The 14,021-nt window shown below is 56.2% G+C and overlaps 1 protein-coding gene across 1 annotated transcript; it reads right to left on the reverse strand.

Annotated features, from left to right (window-relative positions):
- Positions 1 to 566: 566 nt before the first annotated feature.
- Positions 567 to 3,616, reverse strand: MESP2 (mesoderm posterior bHLH transcription factor 2). The gene is made up of 2 exons (XM_049783939.1): positions 2,801 to 3,616; positions 567 to 1,112 (listed from the first exon to the last, which is right to left on the reverse strand). The coding sequence occupies exons 1-2, from the start codon at positions 3,614 to 3,616 to the stop codon at positions 843 to 845; spliced, it is 1,086 nt and encodes a 361-aa protein (XP_049639896.1). The 3' UTR covers positions 567 to 842.
- Between the last annotated feature and the right edge of the window lie 10,405 nt (positions 3,617 to 14,021).

The raw sequence follows: 14,021 nt of genomic DNA on the forward strand, positions 1-14,021 counted from the left end.
TACAGCTGTGCTAGCTCTTCGACCCCCCACACCTGGATTATTAATTAGTGTCAATTTTGTTTTTCATTTTTGTTGGGGGGATCACACTGAGGGATCACTCAGGGATTACTCCCGTTTCTGTACTTGGGAAGCACTCCTGGCAGTGATGCCAAGGATCAAATCCGGGTCAATTGTGTGCAAGGCTAGCGTGCTCCCCTCTGTGCTATTGCTCTGGCCCTAAAGGTCAAATTATGAAAGGTTAAAGGTTGGGACAGAGAAGCATAGGTCAGTGATTCCAAGCTCAGCCCTCCTCCCATGGCAGAGTGACAGGGGACCACAAAGATGGAGCTGCTGAAACCAGGTTGTGAGAGGGAAGGACTAATCCATGATCACAGCAATGGAGCAGACACAGGCTGCTACATGCAGAGGGTAAGCCAGGGTGGTGGGGGCTCAGTCACTGGCAAGTAAGGACCCAGACCTGAAATTGGAGTGTGGGAGTATGACAAAGGCAAGGGTAGAAACAGGCTCTATTTAGGGGGTAGGAAACCCCTAGACTGGCACAAGGAACACAGACAGGACCCAATGCATTCTGTTGTTTTGCTTTGTTTTTCAGTAAATAAAAAATGGAAGCATAGAAGCTTCTGGACACAGGGTTGTCAATGAACAGGGTTGTTGGCACTCCCCACCCCAAGTCTCCTTTTGGAAGCCCAGAATCTTCCTGCAGCACAGCCGAGTCCGCACAGGGGGGCATTCTAGCTCCCCCACTGCCTCCAAAGCTGATCACAGTTGAACAAAGGGGACCTGGCCAAAGGCATGTCAACTGCCGATGAGAGGTCATCCCCACTTTGAGCCTCGTTTGACTCTCAGTAGAAGACACCCAGCTGGGTCCCCTCCAAATCTTCAGACCAGAGTTCAGGGCTGCCACTGAGCCGCAGGCCAGAGTTCCGGGCTGGGCTTGGGTCCCCGAGTGGGAACAAGGGACCAGGCTCCTGGTCCCCAGAGCTGGTGAGGGGCTCGGTTCGGAGGTCCCAGAAGTGCCACTGGGGAGGCAGCTGGAGGCTCTGGCATGCAGGGTGGGGTCTCGGGGGAGGCGTCACAGGCAGCAGAGAGAGTTCTGGGGATACAGAGATGTCCTGGAGAGAGAAAAAAGAAGGGGTTAGAGGGCTTGAACCCCTATGTCTGGAGCCTGGAAGACAGTAGCAGAGATTACTGGGATGTGGCTGGGCCCGTCTCAGCTGCACCCACTCACCAACTGCCCTCGGACCAGCCCCCATCACACCAGCTTCAGTGTGGCTGGACAATGAAGTTCTCAAAGGGCTCTATGTGTGTACATGTGTATGTACGCATGTGTGTCTGTCTGTCTGTCATCTGTCTGGGCTCTTGCATGCAAAGCAGCTCTCAAGGTCCTGGCCTAAGAAGCGCTTTTAAAATGAGAAGCTTGGGGTTGGAGCGATAGCACAACAGCAAAGTCTTTGCCTTGCAAGTGGCCAACCTAGGATGGACCCAGGTTCAGTTCCCAGCATCCTGTATAGTCCCCTGAGCCTGCCAAGAGTGATTTCTGAGAGCAGAGCGAGGGGTAACCCCTGAGCGCGGCTGGGTGTGGGCCCTGCAAAATAAAATAATCTTGTTAAAAAACAAAGAAAAAAAAACAAACAAAGAGGGCCCAGAGAGATAGCACAGCGGCGTTTGCCTTGCAAGCAGCCGATCCAGGACCAAAGGTGGTTGGTTCAAATCCCGGTGTCCCATATGGTCCCCCGTGCCTGCCAGGAGCTACTTCTGAGCAGACAGCCAGGAGTAACCCCTGAGCAACGCCGGGTGTGGCCCAAAAACAAAAAAACAAAAAAAACAAAAAAACAAAAAAACAAAGAAAGTGAAGCTTGAGGGAATGGAGAGACAGTACAGTGGGTAGGGTGCGCTTCATCCCCAGCATCCCAAAAGGTCCCCTGAGTACCCCCAGGAGTGATTCCTGAGGGCAGAGCCAGGAGAAACCTCTGAGATCACTGAGTGTGGCCCCAAAACCAAAGAAATAGCAACAACAATAAAAACACATAAAACTTGTAGGACAAAAAGGTAGTTATGAGGGTCCAGCACTTGCCTTGCATGTAGTCGACCCAGATCAATTTTCAGAACCCATAGGAGCCCCCCCCAAACCTGGCTCTGAGTGATCCTTGAGCATATAGTCAGGAGTAAACTCTGATCACTGCTATGTGTGACCCCAAAACAAACCCCAAGCCCAACAAAAATATGAAGTTCATGGGCCAGGGAGAGAGTACCAGGTTACAAGAGACACTACCCTGGCATGTTCCACCCCAGAATTAGATGTCATCCCCAAGCACCCTGCCAGGAGTCACTCCTGAGCATACAACCAGGAGCAATCCTTGAGAATCGCCGGGTGAGCCCACACACAAACAACGAACACTCCTAGCTCCAAGCTCTGTGCACCTCTCTGTACCCCCTTTTCTGACTCTGTCCCCCAGCATCCTTTGGAAGAAACCAGCCAAGTCTCCCACAAGGATGTAAAAGAACAGAGCGAAAGCACACAGCAGGGAGGGAATTTGCCTTTAACATGCCAGCCGGGGTTCAATCTCTGGCATCCCATGAGGTCCCTGAACCTGCCAGGAGTGATTCCAGAGTGCAGAGCCAGGAGAAACTCTGAGCACTACTGGGTGAGGCCCCAAAACCAATAAAAGAAAAAAAAAAATCCTTCCCATCCCCGGCGTCCAGGTGCCTAGCACTTTTCCTGTCTCCTGTCACTCCATCCCATTTTGTGGGGGGCCACATCTGAGCCACCTGAGAGTCTCCCTGCCTTGCCCTGCCATACCTGATACATAGAAGCCAGCTCCAGGGCCTCGGGGGGTGTCGTCCAGGGGGTGTCCTCACTAGGAATCCCGAGCTCAGGGGATGTCTGTGACCCTGGGCACACTCGGGGCAGTGTCCAAAGGGTGGCAGCTTCGGGGGTGACCAGATCCTGGGGTGCCTGCACCCTGGGGCCATAGGGGGGTGTCTCCCAGGGGCTCCTGTCATCAGGGACCTTGCACCCCAAGCCTTCGGGCGGTGCCAGGGCTCCGGGGCCTGCAGGCGGGGACCCCCAGGATGCTGTCAGGGGGACCTGGGGGTGCAGGGCCTGGAGGTGCATGGGGCCACCACCGTCGGGGCACAGAGGGCATGGGCAGGCCCCAGGGCTGGGCCTCCGTCTCAGCTGCTGCTGCTGCTGCTGCCGCCTCCGCTCCTGCTGCTGCGGGTGGAGACTGAGGCCCAGCACGTCCGAGAGGTGCCCGATGTAGCGCGATGCCAGGCGCAGCGTCTGGATCTTGGTGAGACTCTGCCCGGCCGGGGCCACCGAGGGTGGCAGGAAGCGGCGCAGGCGCAGTAGCGCGCGGGCCAGGGTGCGCATGCGTAGTTTCTCGCGCTCGCTGGCGCTCTGCCGGGGACCGCTCCGCGCCTGCGCACGAGCCGGGGCCGTCGGGGCGGCCTGGGCGGAGGCGGCTGGCTTAGAGCGGCGGGCGGCCCCGTCCGAGCCCGACGACGAGTCGGAGGACGAAGAGGCCGGCGAGATGGACGAGTCCCAGCTCCAGCCCGCCGGCGGGAGGATCCAGGGGTCCCCGTTGTGCAGGGGAGGCGGCGGCGACTGGGCCATGAGCGGGCCTTAAGGGAGGATGGCTCTGGATCCTGGACCACCAGATCAGGGCGCAAAGGATGATGCTCTGGGATGCTGGACCAGGCCCGGGGCGCGCAGGAGGAAGGATGCTCGGGAGGCTGGACGGCCCTGGCCCTGGCCCCAGCCAGGACAGCAGCGCTTTGGGCTTTTTATTCGGGGGCTCAAGGTGTGAGGGGGCTCCCCTCCCGCCAGGTTCTGGAGGTGTCAAAATCCACAGAACCTGGAGCAGGTCTGGGCAGGGGGCCCCTGGGAAAGCGCGCCCATTTGCGAAGGTGTTGATTCTGACCCCTCTGGGGGGCTCTAATGGGGACCCCTCCAGCCCCCTGCAGCCCGGGAAGCGTGGGAGGGTCATTTCGCATCTGGAGGGAGCCGCCAAATTTCGCACCGTCTCCCCTTTCTCTCTCTCTCTCTCCTCCCACACACCCACCACCTCCCCAGCCTACCAGGCTGAGCTGATTTGGGGTGAGCTAGGGCGCTGCTTCTGGGTGCCCAGGTGGATGAGGGGCCGTTTCTCTTCGGCTTTGGGATGTCATCCAGTGGCCCAGCAGCGTCTGGGAGGAGATGCCAAGGGCAGCACTGGGGGGGCTTGCTCAGGGACTGTGGGGAGAGAGAGAAGGGGGTTTCTAATGGGTCCTTCTGCTCTTTGCAACACCGACACAGGGCCCATTCACTGAGAGATGTAGAAGTTCATTTCTGACCCCCAGTAATAAAAAAAAAAAAATAAAGAGCCTGGAGTGATATGTTAGTATAGTGGGGAGGGTACTGGCCTTGCACAAGGTGACCTGGGTTTGATCCCTGGTAGCACATAGGGTTCCTGAGCACAGAGCCAAGAGTAAGCATAGCCACATCTGAGTATAGCCAGGTGTGGCCTCCCCCAAAACAAGGACAATAACAACAAGAAAAATTACGGGAGGGGGCCTGCGAGCTAGGGCAGCACTCGGTGATCAGATGCAGTGAGGAACCAAACTGGCTTGTTGGTACCAGAGAATCCTAGAGGCCACATCAGGCTGTGGTTGGGGGTCCATGGTGTAGAATAAAATAATAAAAAGGCCCTTTGGATGCTACACATAGGGTCAAATTCCAGCCCTTTGGGCTATGTCTCTTGCCTGACAAAGTGGGGTCCTTTGTCAGGCCTTGGTGTTGGAAGCTCCCCATGCCAGGACCCAGTGTTGGCACATCTTGTAGAGACTTTGGGAGATGCCCCTTAATGTTCTGGCCAGTCCAGAGTGAGGTGCCTATGGAGCTTTCTGAGACATCCTAGTTGGGGGGTGTGACCCCATCAAGCTGCCTCTGCTCTTGAGCTCCTGCATTCCTTTTATATATTTATTTTTGTGAGCTCCTGCATTCTTGCCAGAACCACCATGACCTTTGCCAACCCTGCTAAGACAGTCCCAGGGCTCTGGGCATCACGAGGCAGCCATGCTCATCGCTGTGAGGGACAAGGCGTCCAGTCACTCCCCTGAACACCTGAACTCCAACCTTGCCCATCCTATGCTGACCTGGCAGGGAACTGGGTGACAGTGCCCAGGGCTGTTCTGAGGGGTGCAGCCCCCTGCCCTTGCCCACTTTCTCCTGAGTATGGCCCCCTCTCTCTCCTGAGTTGGGGAGGCCCGGCCCCCAGGACCTTCTGCTCTGGGACCCCGTTGGGGCCTGGTGCTGGTGGCCGGCCTGGGCAGCTTGTGGTTTTCTCATTATCGTGGCCCAGCTCTGCCACCCGGGCCTCACACCTCTCAGCCTGTTGACTCAGGCCAGCGCCAGAAGCCAGAAGGTGTCGACTTGGGAACACCATGCGTAGGGCCTCTGGGACAGATCCCAGATCACTTGGGGCACGGGTGTGTGTGTGCAGGGGAGGCGCAGGAGAGGGCTGAAGCTTCCCTCCCAGGTCCAGGCCGCTGTAGGGTCCTGAGCACAGCGAGGAGGCAAGGCTCTGCCAGACAGTGCCACCTTGAGTGGTCCCAGCCTGCCCCATCTTCTGGAAGCTTCTCTGCTATTCGGACCCCCATAGCCGGTCCCAGTGGGAAGACCCAGCCCCAGAGTGTAAGCAGGTGTGAGCAGCAGGTGTGTGCCCCAGAGGCAATGCTTGGGCGATGCTGGATGCTTCAGGCTCCATTAGGCCTTGCCCACGGGGACTATGCCAGGCTCAGGACTGGTGCCAGGGACTGAACCCAGGTCTTCCAGGCAGGGTGAGCACTCCACTAGCTTTTCTTCTTTTTTTTATTTTTATTTTTGGGCCACATCCAGCAGTGCTCAGGGTTCAATTCTGGCTCTGCACTCAGGAATCACTCCTCGTGGTGCTTAGGGAACCCTGTGGAATGCCAGGATCAAGTCCAGGTTGTGAATGTGGAAGGTAAAATTTCTTCCCCATTGCACTCTCACCCCAGCCCTCAGTTTACTCATTTTCTTTCTCTTTCCCCCCCCTTTTTTTTGTTTTTGTTTTTGGGCCATACCCTTTGACACTCAGGGGTTACTCCTAGCTATGTACTCAGAAACTGCTCCTGGCTCTGGGGATCATATGGGATGCTGGGGATCGAACTCAGGTCTGTCCTGGGTCAGTTGTGTGCAAGGAAAATGCCCTACCTCTGTGCTATTGCTCCGACCCCAATTTACCCACTTTCAAGTGTCAGCCCTCAGGATCATTAGCAGCAGCATTACTACCAGTGGAAAACAGGCCCATGAAGTAACCAACCGATGATCCCCAGCATCTCTTCCCTTCCCGCCAAGGGGAATCCTAGGGCCTTTGAGGCAGTGTCTGTTGGGCTGTCCCTGGCCAGGGTGGGGATATGGAGCACCGATCACACACACAGACATACAGACACACACACACACGAGAGAGAGAGAGAGAGAGAGAGAGAGAGAGAGAGAGAGAGAGAGAGAGAGAGAGAGAGAGAGAGGAGAGAGCTGTGACGAGAGAGAGAGAGGAGAGAGAGAGCTGTGACGAGAGAGAGAGAGGAGAGAGAGAGAGGAGAGAGAGAGAGCTGTGACGAGAGAGAGAGAGAGAGAGGAGAGAGAGAGAGGAGAGAGGAGAGAGAGAGAGAGAGCTGTGACTTGCCCTGCTCTACTCTGTTCTGTTCTGTTTGGGTTCCCGGGCGTGTGTGTCCATGTTTAGAGGTACCAAACGCTTCATGCTCATGCTCAGGCTCGGGTCTCACTCAGGTCTCACTGCCACAGCACAGATGAGCACAGAGCAGAGAGGCAGGTGTCCTGCCCAGGTTGCACAGACCAGGCCTGCCCTCGGGGTCACAGTGACTACTACCTGTACCTAAGAACTCAGTCCCTCAGATGGGTCGCGCCCCCTCCTGGTGATGGGTGAGATTGTAGGGGGCTGCACTTGGCTGGGGGCCTGGGTCCCTTTTTCCAAGCTGGTCTTCCCACTTTCTAGCAGGCAGGGCCTGCTCCCTATTACAGATGGGGACATCGGGGTGCCAGGAAAGAGGGTTCCTTCATTTCCTCTTTGTCTTGGGCCCATGCAGCTACTCAGTTCTTCCCTCGCGCCTCAGTTTTCCTACCTTTTGCTGGAGGGTTCAGGAATGGAGGTAAGTGGGAGAAAGGCCCTGTGCACTCACCCCCAATTCTCAGCCCGACTCCCAGTAGACCCCTGCTCCTCCCAGTGCTCCTTTGGCCCCTGACTGTGCACCCAGATAACAGGATTACCAAGCAAGCATCCAGAATAATCTATTCCATATGGCTCTCAGGCCTAAAGGTGTGAGGCGAGGAAGTTCCCGGGGGTCTTGGGGATTCCACTGGGGGACCGATGAGCAAGGAGAGTGTCAGGAAATCTAGGAGCCCCCTTCCCCTCATGGGGCTCTCTTCTGAGATTTGGGGACTGGGGCTCTGGAAGGGGCTCACCCCACACCTTTCCTCTCCAATCAGGGAACTCAGCATTTCTTAAAAGCAACCGAACTTCCTCATTCTGAGGGGACTTGATTTCAATCTGGGGGTGCAGGCTGAGCTGGGCATCTTTAAATTTTTTTAAATTAAATTACCACTGTGAGATACAAAACCAAAAAATTGTTGATAATTGAGTTTCAGTCATACAACGTTCTCTTCCTTCACCAGGGCACGTTTCCCAACACCGATTTCTCCAGGTTTCCTCCTGTTACCAGCCCCAGCCTGCCTCTGGCACTCTTCTCTGCCTCCTCCCTTTTTTCTTTTATGGCATCTTTTCTTGTCCCTATGTGCTCTCCTACTCTACGCATGAAGAGTTTTATGGGGAGTTTGTGGCTTCAGCCTTGAACCACTGCCAAGGTCCCTCCTGGGGCAGGGGTGTCTATGGATTAGGTGGCTGGGTGGGGAGAGACAATCATCCCAGCCCAGCTCTGTTCCTGACACAGGCCAACCCTGTGCCTGCCCTGTCCCAACTATCATGGCAACAGCGTCTCAAACACACAGGGACAGTGTCATGTGGGGCCGGCACTGGACACAGTGGACAGCGGGTCCCTGAGATCCAGCCTGCTGCGCCCTGCAGAGCAAGCTTTGCCCTGTGGACCTGAGAGTGTTTCTCACCAGGCTTGGGGGCATTCGAGGGGTGCCCTAGGCTTAAAGGAGGATCTTAGGAACATCAGCAGAACTGAAAGGGGCTGGGGCATTGTGGAGGGAAAATGACCAGCCCCCCAAACCTGGTGATGGGGCCACTTCCTTTTCCCGGGGCTGGATCAGAGACTTGGGGAAAGGGAGGCCTTCTTATTAGCACCCCTCTGCCAGAGAGGCTGGCAGGGGAAGCAGGGAAATGAGGGGGCCTGAGAGGGGAGGCCCAGGCGCCCCCAGCCCTGGACCCCCCACTGAACCAACTTTCACCTTTGCATGGTGGGGCGGGACCCCCTCACTTCCCCAACTTCCCCCCAGGCTTGGACTGGGGGGTGGTCGGCACTTGTCAAAATACAGGCCCCTGAGGTGTGAAGGCCTGAGCCTGGCGGGAGCCTACTCCTGGAGAACTCATTAGTGGGCCCCAGATAAGGGTATCAAAGCCAGGGGGGTTCGGTAGGGACAGGAGAGGGAGTGGCACAGTCCGGACACCAGGGCCCCCCTGCTCCCGGTACCCTCATACCAACTGGGCCCAAAAGTTTGTGGGTCTTCTGCTTCTTCACAGCCGCTTTGGGTGCTCCAGATTTCTCGAGGACCACTGTCAGACTGTGCAGGGGCCAGAGCTGTGTCTGGGGTGTCATCAATCCACTGGTGTGGCTACTTGCAGCCACACAGCAGAGTGGATTTGGGGCCAGCCCTTAACTCGCTCCAGTCAGGTTGTCACAGAGCAAAATTAGGCCATTTGAGCTGCTTCTTATCTTTGTTTTTTGGGGGTCAGACTACACATCTAGCTATATAACTGGGGGCTCATATAACATGGTGATGGGGAGCAAACTAGGATCCCAGAATGCAACTTGTTTGCTCAGCTCTCTAGCTGACTTTTATTTATTTTAGTTTTGGGACCACACCTAACGGTGTTCAGGGTTAGTCTTTTTTTTTTTTTTTTTTTTTTGGGCCACACCCGGCTTTTGCTCAGGGGTTACTCCTGGCTGTCTGCTCAGAAATAGCTCCTGGCAGGCACGGGGGACCATATGGGACACCGGGATTCGAACCAACCACCTTTGGTCCTGGATCGGCTGCTTGCAAGGCATACGCCACTGTGCTATCTCTCCGGGCCCCAGGGTTAGTCTTAAACTCTGCACTTGGGAATCACTTCTGGCAGGCTCTGGGAACATGCGGGATGGCGAGGATTGAACCCGAGTTAGCCATGTGCAAGACAAAACACCCTCTCCACTGTGCTATTGCTCAGCCCTGTATTTTATTTTTATTTTGAGCCACACCCGGCTGTGCTCAGGACTTACTCCTGGCTCTGTGCTCAGGGATCACACCTGGTGGGCTCCAGGGACTATAGGTACTGCTGGTGATTGAACCCAGGTACAAGTCAAATGTCCCACCTGCTATTGTTATCATTGCAGCCCCTAGCCCCCTTCTGATGTTCTGTTTTGGGGTAATTTCTGGTGGTGCTTGTGGGGCCCTTCAGCACCAGAGACAGAAGTAGTAGGAACTCCAGAATTCAAAGCTTAGGACAGTTGCATGCATGAAAGTGTCCCAATCCCACACTCTTCCCCCTCTCTCTTTGAATTTCTCTCTCCCTTTTGACTTTCATCCATCCTCCTGTGAGAATACTTTCAACTACAAGAAGCAAAGATAGTCTACGCAGGGAAGATTGACATCAGGTTCATTTTGGGTCTGTATTTTTTTTTTTTTTTTGGTTTTTGGGCCACACCCTGTGACGCTCAGGGGTTACTCCTGGCTATGCGCTCAGAAGTTGCTCCTGGCTTCTTGGGGGACCATATGGGACGCCGGGGGGTCGAACCTCGGTCCGTCCTAGGCTAGCACAGGCAAGGCAGGCACCTTACCTCCAGCGCCACCACCCGGCCCCCGGGTCTGTATTTTCAATATTTTTTGGAAGTGGTGCCACACCTGGCTTGCTATGCTCTAACTCCTGGCTCTGTGCTCAGGGGTCACTCCTGCCTGTGCTTAGAGGACCTTAAAGGATGCAGGAGATTGGGGCTGGAGCGGTGGTGCAGAATGGTGCCTTGCCGGCGCTAGCCTATGGGATCCCCCGGTGTCCCATATGGTCCCCCAAGCCAGGAGTGATTTCTGAGTGCATAGTCAGGAGTAACCCCTGAGTGCCACCAGGTGTGGCCGAAAAACAAAAACAAACGAACAAAAGGATGCAGGAGATAGAACCTGGGCTAGCCAAGTGCAAGGCACAATATCTGTACAATTGCTTCAGCCTGTGTCTCTACTGCTTCAAGGTGGGAACTGGAGTTAGTCTTGGGCATTGTAGAAAGCTGACAGGTTTGTACAATGTCCAGAGTGCCCTGGGACAGCCCCTCCTCAGACTGGCTACTGCCTTTCCTCTGGACACAGGAATCACAGCAGCCAATCTCTGGGCTCCAGTGTGGGTAGCATCTTCAGCCGTGGTCCAGAAGAAAGGATCCTTGTTCCCCTCACCTCTGGTGGGCAAACAGCGTCCCAGTCAACTGAGCTCTTAAACAAACTGGCACTAAAGATTGAGGGGTGGGGGCCAGAGCAATAGCACGGTGGTAGGGTGTTTGTCTTGCATGTGGCCAATCCAGGTTTGATCCCAGCATCCCATATAGTCCCCCGAGTCAGGAGGGATTTCTGAGCACATAGCCAGGAGTAACCCCTGAGCTTCATCAGGAGTGACCCCCAAAAAAACAAACAAAACAAAACAAAACAAAAGATTGAGGGTGGGATGGGGCAGGAGCATAACACAGTGGGGAGGACATTTGCATGCAGTTGACTTGGGTTCTATCCCTGGCATCCCATAGGGGTACCCCAAGCCTGCCAGGAGTGATTCCTGATCTCAGAACCTGAAGTAACCCCCGAATGCTGCTGGATGTGGCAAGGAAGGAAGGGAGGGAGGGAGGGAGGAAGGAAGGAAGGAAGGAAGGAAAGAAGGAAGGAAGGAAGAAAGGAAGGAGGCATTTTGCAGTTTGGATCAAGTTCCCTGATAATCCAGGTAGCCCCAAACCTCAGCACCCACGTCCTATCCCATCCATTGACCCCACATCCTAGAAGCTGCTGAGTGAGTCTGATGCTCTGGACTGAAATGGGCCCACAATTTTCACTCGAGGGGGAGAGAGGTCCAACCTGGAGTGGATGGGAGTGGGGTGGGGTGCCTTGACACACACCTTTGCCGCCCCCACCCCTTCTCCTAGGTTCCTCAGTTCAGACCCCGCCTCTGCAGGCCCCTTGTAACACATAACATGCACACTTCGTTATGCAGGTGCCATCGAATTGGTTCCCCTGCACACCTTGAGCTCAACATCAGTGGCTGCCAGGTTCCACTTAGCCAGGATCGCAGAGCCACCGTGGTTGCCACTTCCAGCCCGTGTGCTCTAGGCCCAGCTCCGCCACAGCCACCCTCGATCCTGGAGCAGGGCCTCGGCCTCCACTCGCAGCAACAGCATCAGAGTTGGCAGCCTAGCCTCTGCGGCTGCCTGCTGAGCCCCCATGAAGGCCCGGCGCACGTCCAGGTTAACAGCGGCTTGGGGGTTCCTGCCAGACCCTCCGGGCTCCACGTGGAGGCCGCTTGGCCTAAAGGATGACACTAGGCTGGGCTTGACGTGCCCACTTAGTGCCCGCTGCCCCCCTGCGCCCACCTCCTCCCCTCCCCAGTTCCCTGAGCCCCAGTGAATAAGGAGAGGGAGGCTGAGCCCACGTAGTCTCCCGGGTCTCCTCAGCGATGTCCCAGAGACATGCTGGCCCTGCTAGACACATGGACCCTGCGGTCCTTGGAAGAGAGTGTGGGCGATCCTGAGTTCCTGGAGCTGGGCCCATCTTGGCCACAGAGTCCCCTTCTTCTTTCCCTTCTGCTCTGCTCACAGCCTGGGCCAGGGACACCTCTAATCTAGATGGGGGTGTCAAGCTACTTTCACCTATAGTCCTGACTTAAGGTCTCCAGTCCCAGCCTTGGTGTGGGGGAACTTACTTTGAAAAAAGAGCCTTACATACACGGTGTGTGTGTGTGTGGGGGGGGGCTTCGTAAAGCCCAAAGGTCTGTTTGTGCATGAGGTTCTCTGTACCCAAGGAACCTTTTCTGTCGAGGGGGAGCCCACACCTCACCTCTGGTCTCAGGGCTAGACACCACAGCTGGCATTTGGCTGGAGAGCATGGGGTCTTCCCAAATCGGGGGCTTTACACCTTGGCTGATATCTGATGCCCCTTTTCCATGCCTCCACTTCATCTCCCAGTACCCTAAGTGCGATAGGGCAGGGGCCTACCCTCACCCCCCCCAGAGTCCATCAGCATGGCAAAGGGCCTGAGGCTTAGGACGGAATTAAAGTTATTAACGAGTCTTTTCACAGATCAGTGGGCTCTGGGCCAGCCCCCCACCCTAGTCCCTTCTCCAGCAGGGTGCCAAGCTCTGTTTATTAGCACCTGGCTGTGAGTCCCTGCTAATCAGAGGATTGAGGATAGGGAGCGGGAAGGGAAGGGGAGGACCTGCAAGCTCGGATGACCTGGACGGTGGCCCCCACACGCACCCGATTAGGAGGGCGGGAAAGTCAAGCGAGGAGGCCAAAGTAATGGGCGGCTGCCTTTGCACACCAGCCGGAGTCCAGGACCAAAACCCGGCCCAGGGCCCTGAACAGTCAGCCTGAAGGGGGCGGTGAAGAGGCGCCAGCAGGGGGCGAGCGCGGGCTGCCGCTGCTCAGGGCAGGACTCAAGTCCAGAGAAGCACACAGATAGGCCTGCCTGGCTGGTGGGTGGCATAGTGGGGAAAGAGTGGGTCTTGCATGCAGCTGACCAGGGTTCAGGGTTCGGTCCCTGACATCCCCATATGGTCCTTCAGCCCAGCTAGGAGTCAGTCCTAAGCACAGCCAACTGTCCCCAGATGGGGAAGGTGAAGGCACTTTGAGGGTGGGAAGCCCTTCGTCTTGGACCATGTAGTCAGAGCCTGCACCAGGGGGGACCCAGGGACCCTGAGGGGCGGTTGTTCCACGTGGTGGGGCCACCTTCACCACCTGCAGTTCCCCCAGAGAACCACTTGGTGTCTTAGGAGCAGACCCAGGCTCAGGGTCCCAGGGAAGGACGGACCCTTCTTCCTTCCCTTCCCTCCTTCCCTTTCATCTTTCCCTCCCTACTTTCCCTTTTCTCATCCCCTCCCTCCCTTGCCTTTCTTCCTTGTCTTCCCACACCCAGTGATACTCAGGACTTGCTCCTGACCCTGCACTCAGGATCCCCCCCAGAGGTGCCCAGAAGACCCTATTACCCTGGGGATCAAGCCCAGGCCTGCAAATACAAGTCCAGCACTATATGCACTGCACCATCCCTCTAGTCGCAGAGGGAAATTTTTTTTTTTTCTTTTTGGTTTTTGGTCACACCAGGTGGCACTCAGGCACTCCTAGCTCTATGCTCAGAAATCGCTCCTGGCAGGCTCAGGGGAACATATGGGATGCCGGGATTTGAACCACTGTCCATTCTGGGTTGGCTTTGTGCAAGAAAAATGTCCTTCTGGCTGTGCTATCTCTCCGGCCCCCAGAAGGGTAATTTCTAAACGGGAGAGTTGGGCCTCCTCTGGGGCTCCTGGGACAGCAGACGGGAAGGCAGCAGTGCCCCAGGTCCTACTGGCCCCATGTGCCAGTGACCTGACTTCCATCTCCACCGAGGTGGGTGAGAGGCAGCGGCCCTGTGGGGGCTGGGAAGGATGCAGGTGTGGACTTAGGAAGTGCAGTCGGTTTATTGGGGGCTGCCTCACTTCCGGTTGTCTCTCTGCAGCATGATGGAGGTCCTGTGGAGCCGAAGCCATTGCTGCTCCTCCATCTCTCTGCTTGCCTCCAGGCTCTGGAACCTGCGGCCACAGGGCAGGGCCTGGGCTGAGGTCTGGGGG

The sequence above is a fragment of the Suncus etruscus genome, chromosome 11 (genome assembly GCF_024139225.1).
Source record: "Suncus etruscus isolate mSunEtr1 chromosome 11, mSunEtr1.pri.cur, whole genome shotgun sequence".
Classification (NCBI taxonomy): Eukaryota; Metazoa; Chordata; class Mammalia; order Eulipotyphla; family Soricidae; genus Suncus; species Suncus etruscus.

What these genes read in the sequence shown, in the direction of transcription:
- MESP2 (XM_049783939.1), bottom strand. Translation starts at nt 3,616, where the DNA reads ATGGCCCAGTCGCCGCCGCCTCCCCTGCACAACGGGGACCCCTGGATC. An exon ending in AGCTGGCTTCTATGTATCAG is followed by an intron (nt 1,113 to 2,800) that starts GTATGGCAGGGC and finishes TTCTCTCTCCAG; the next exon opens with GACATCTCTGTATCCCCAGA.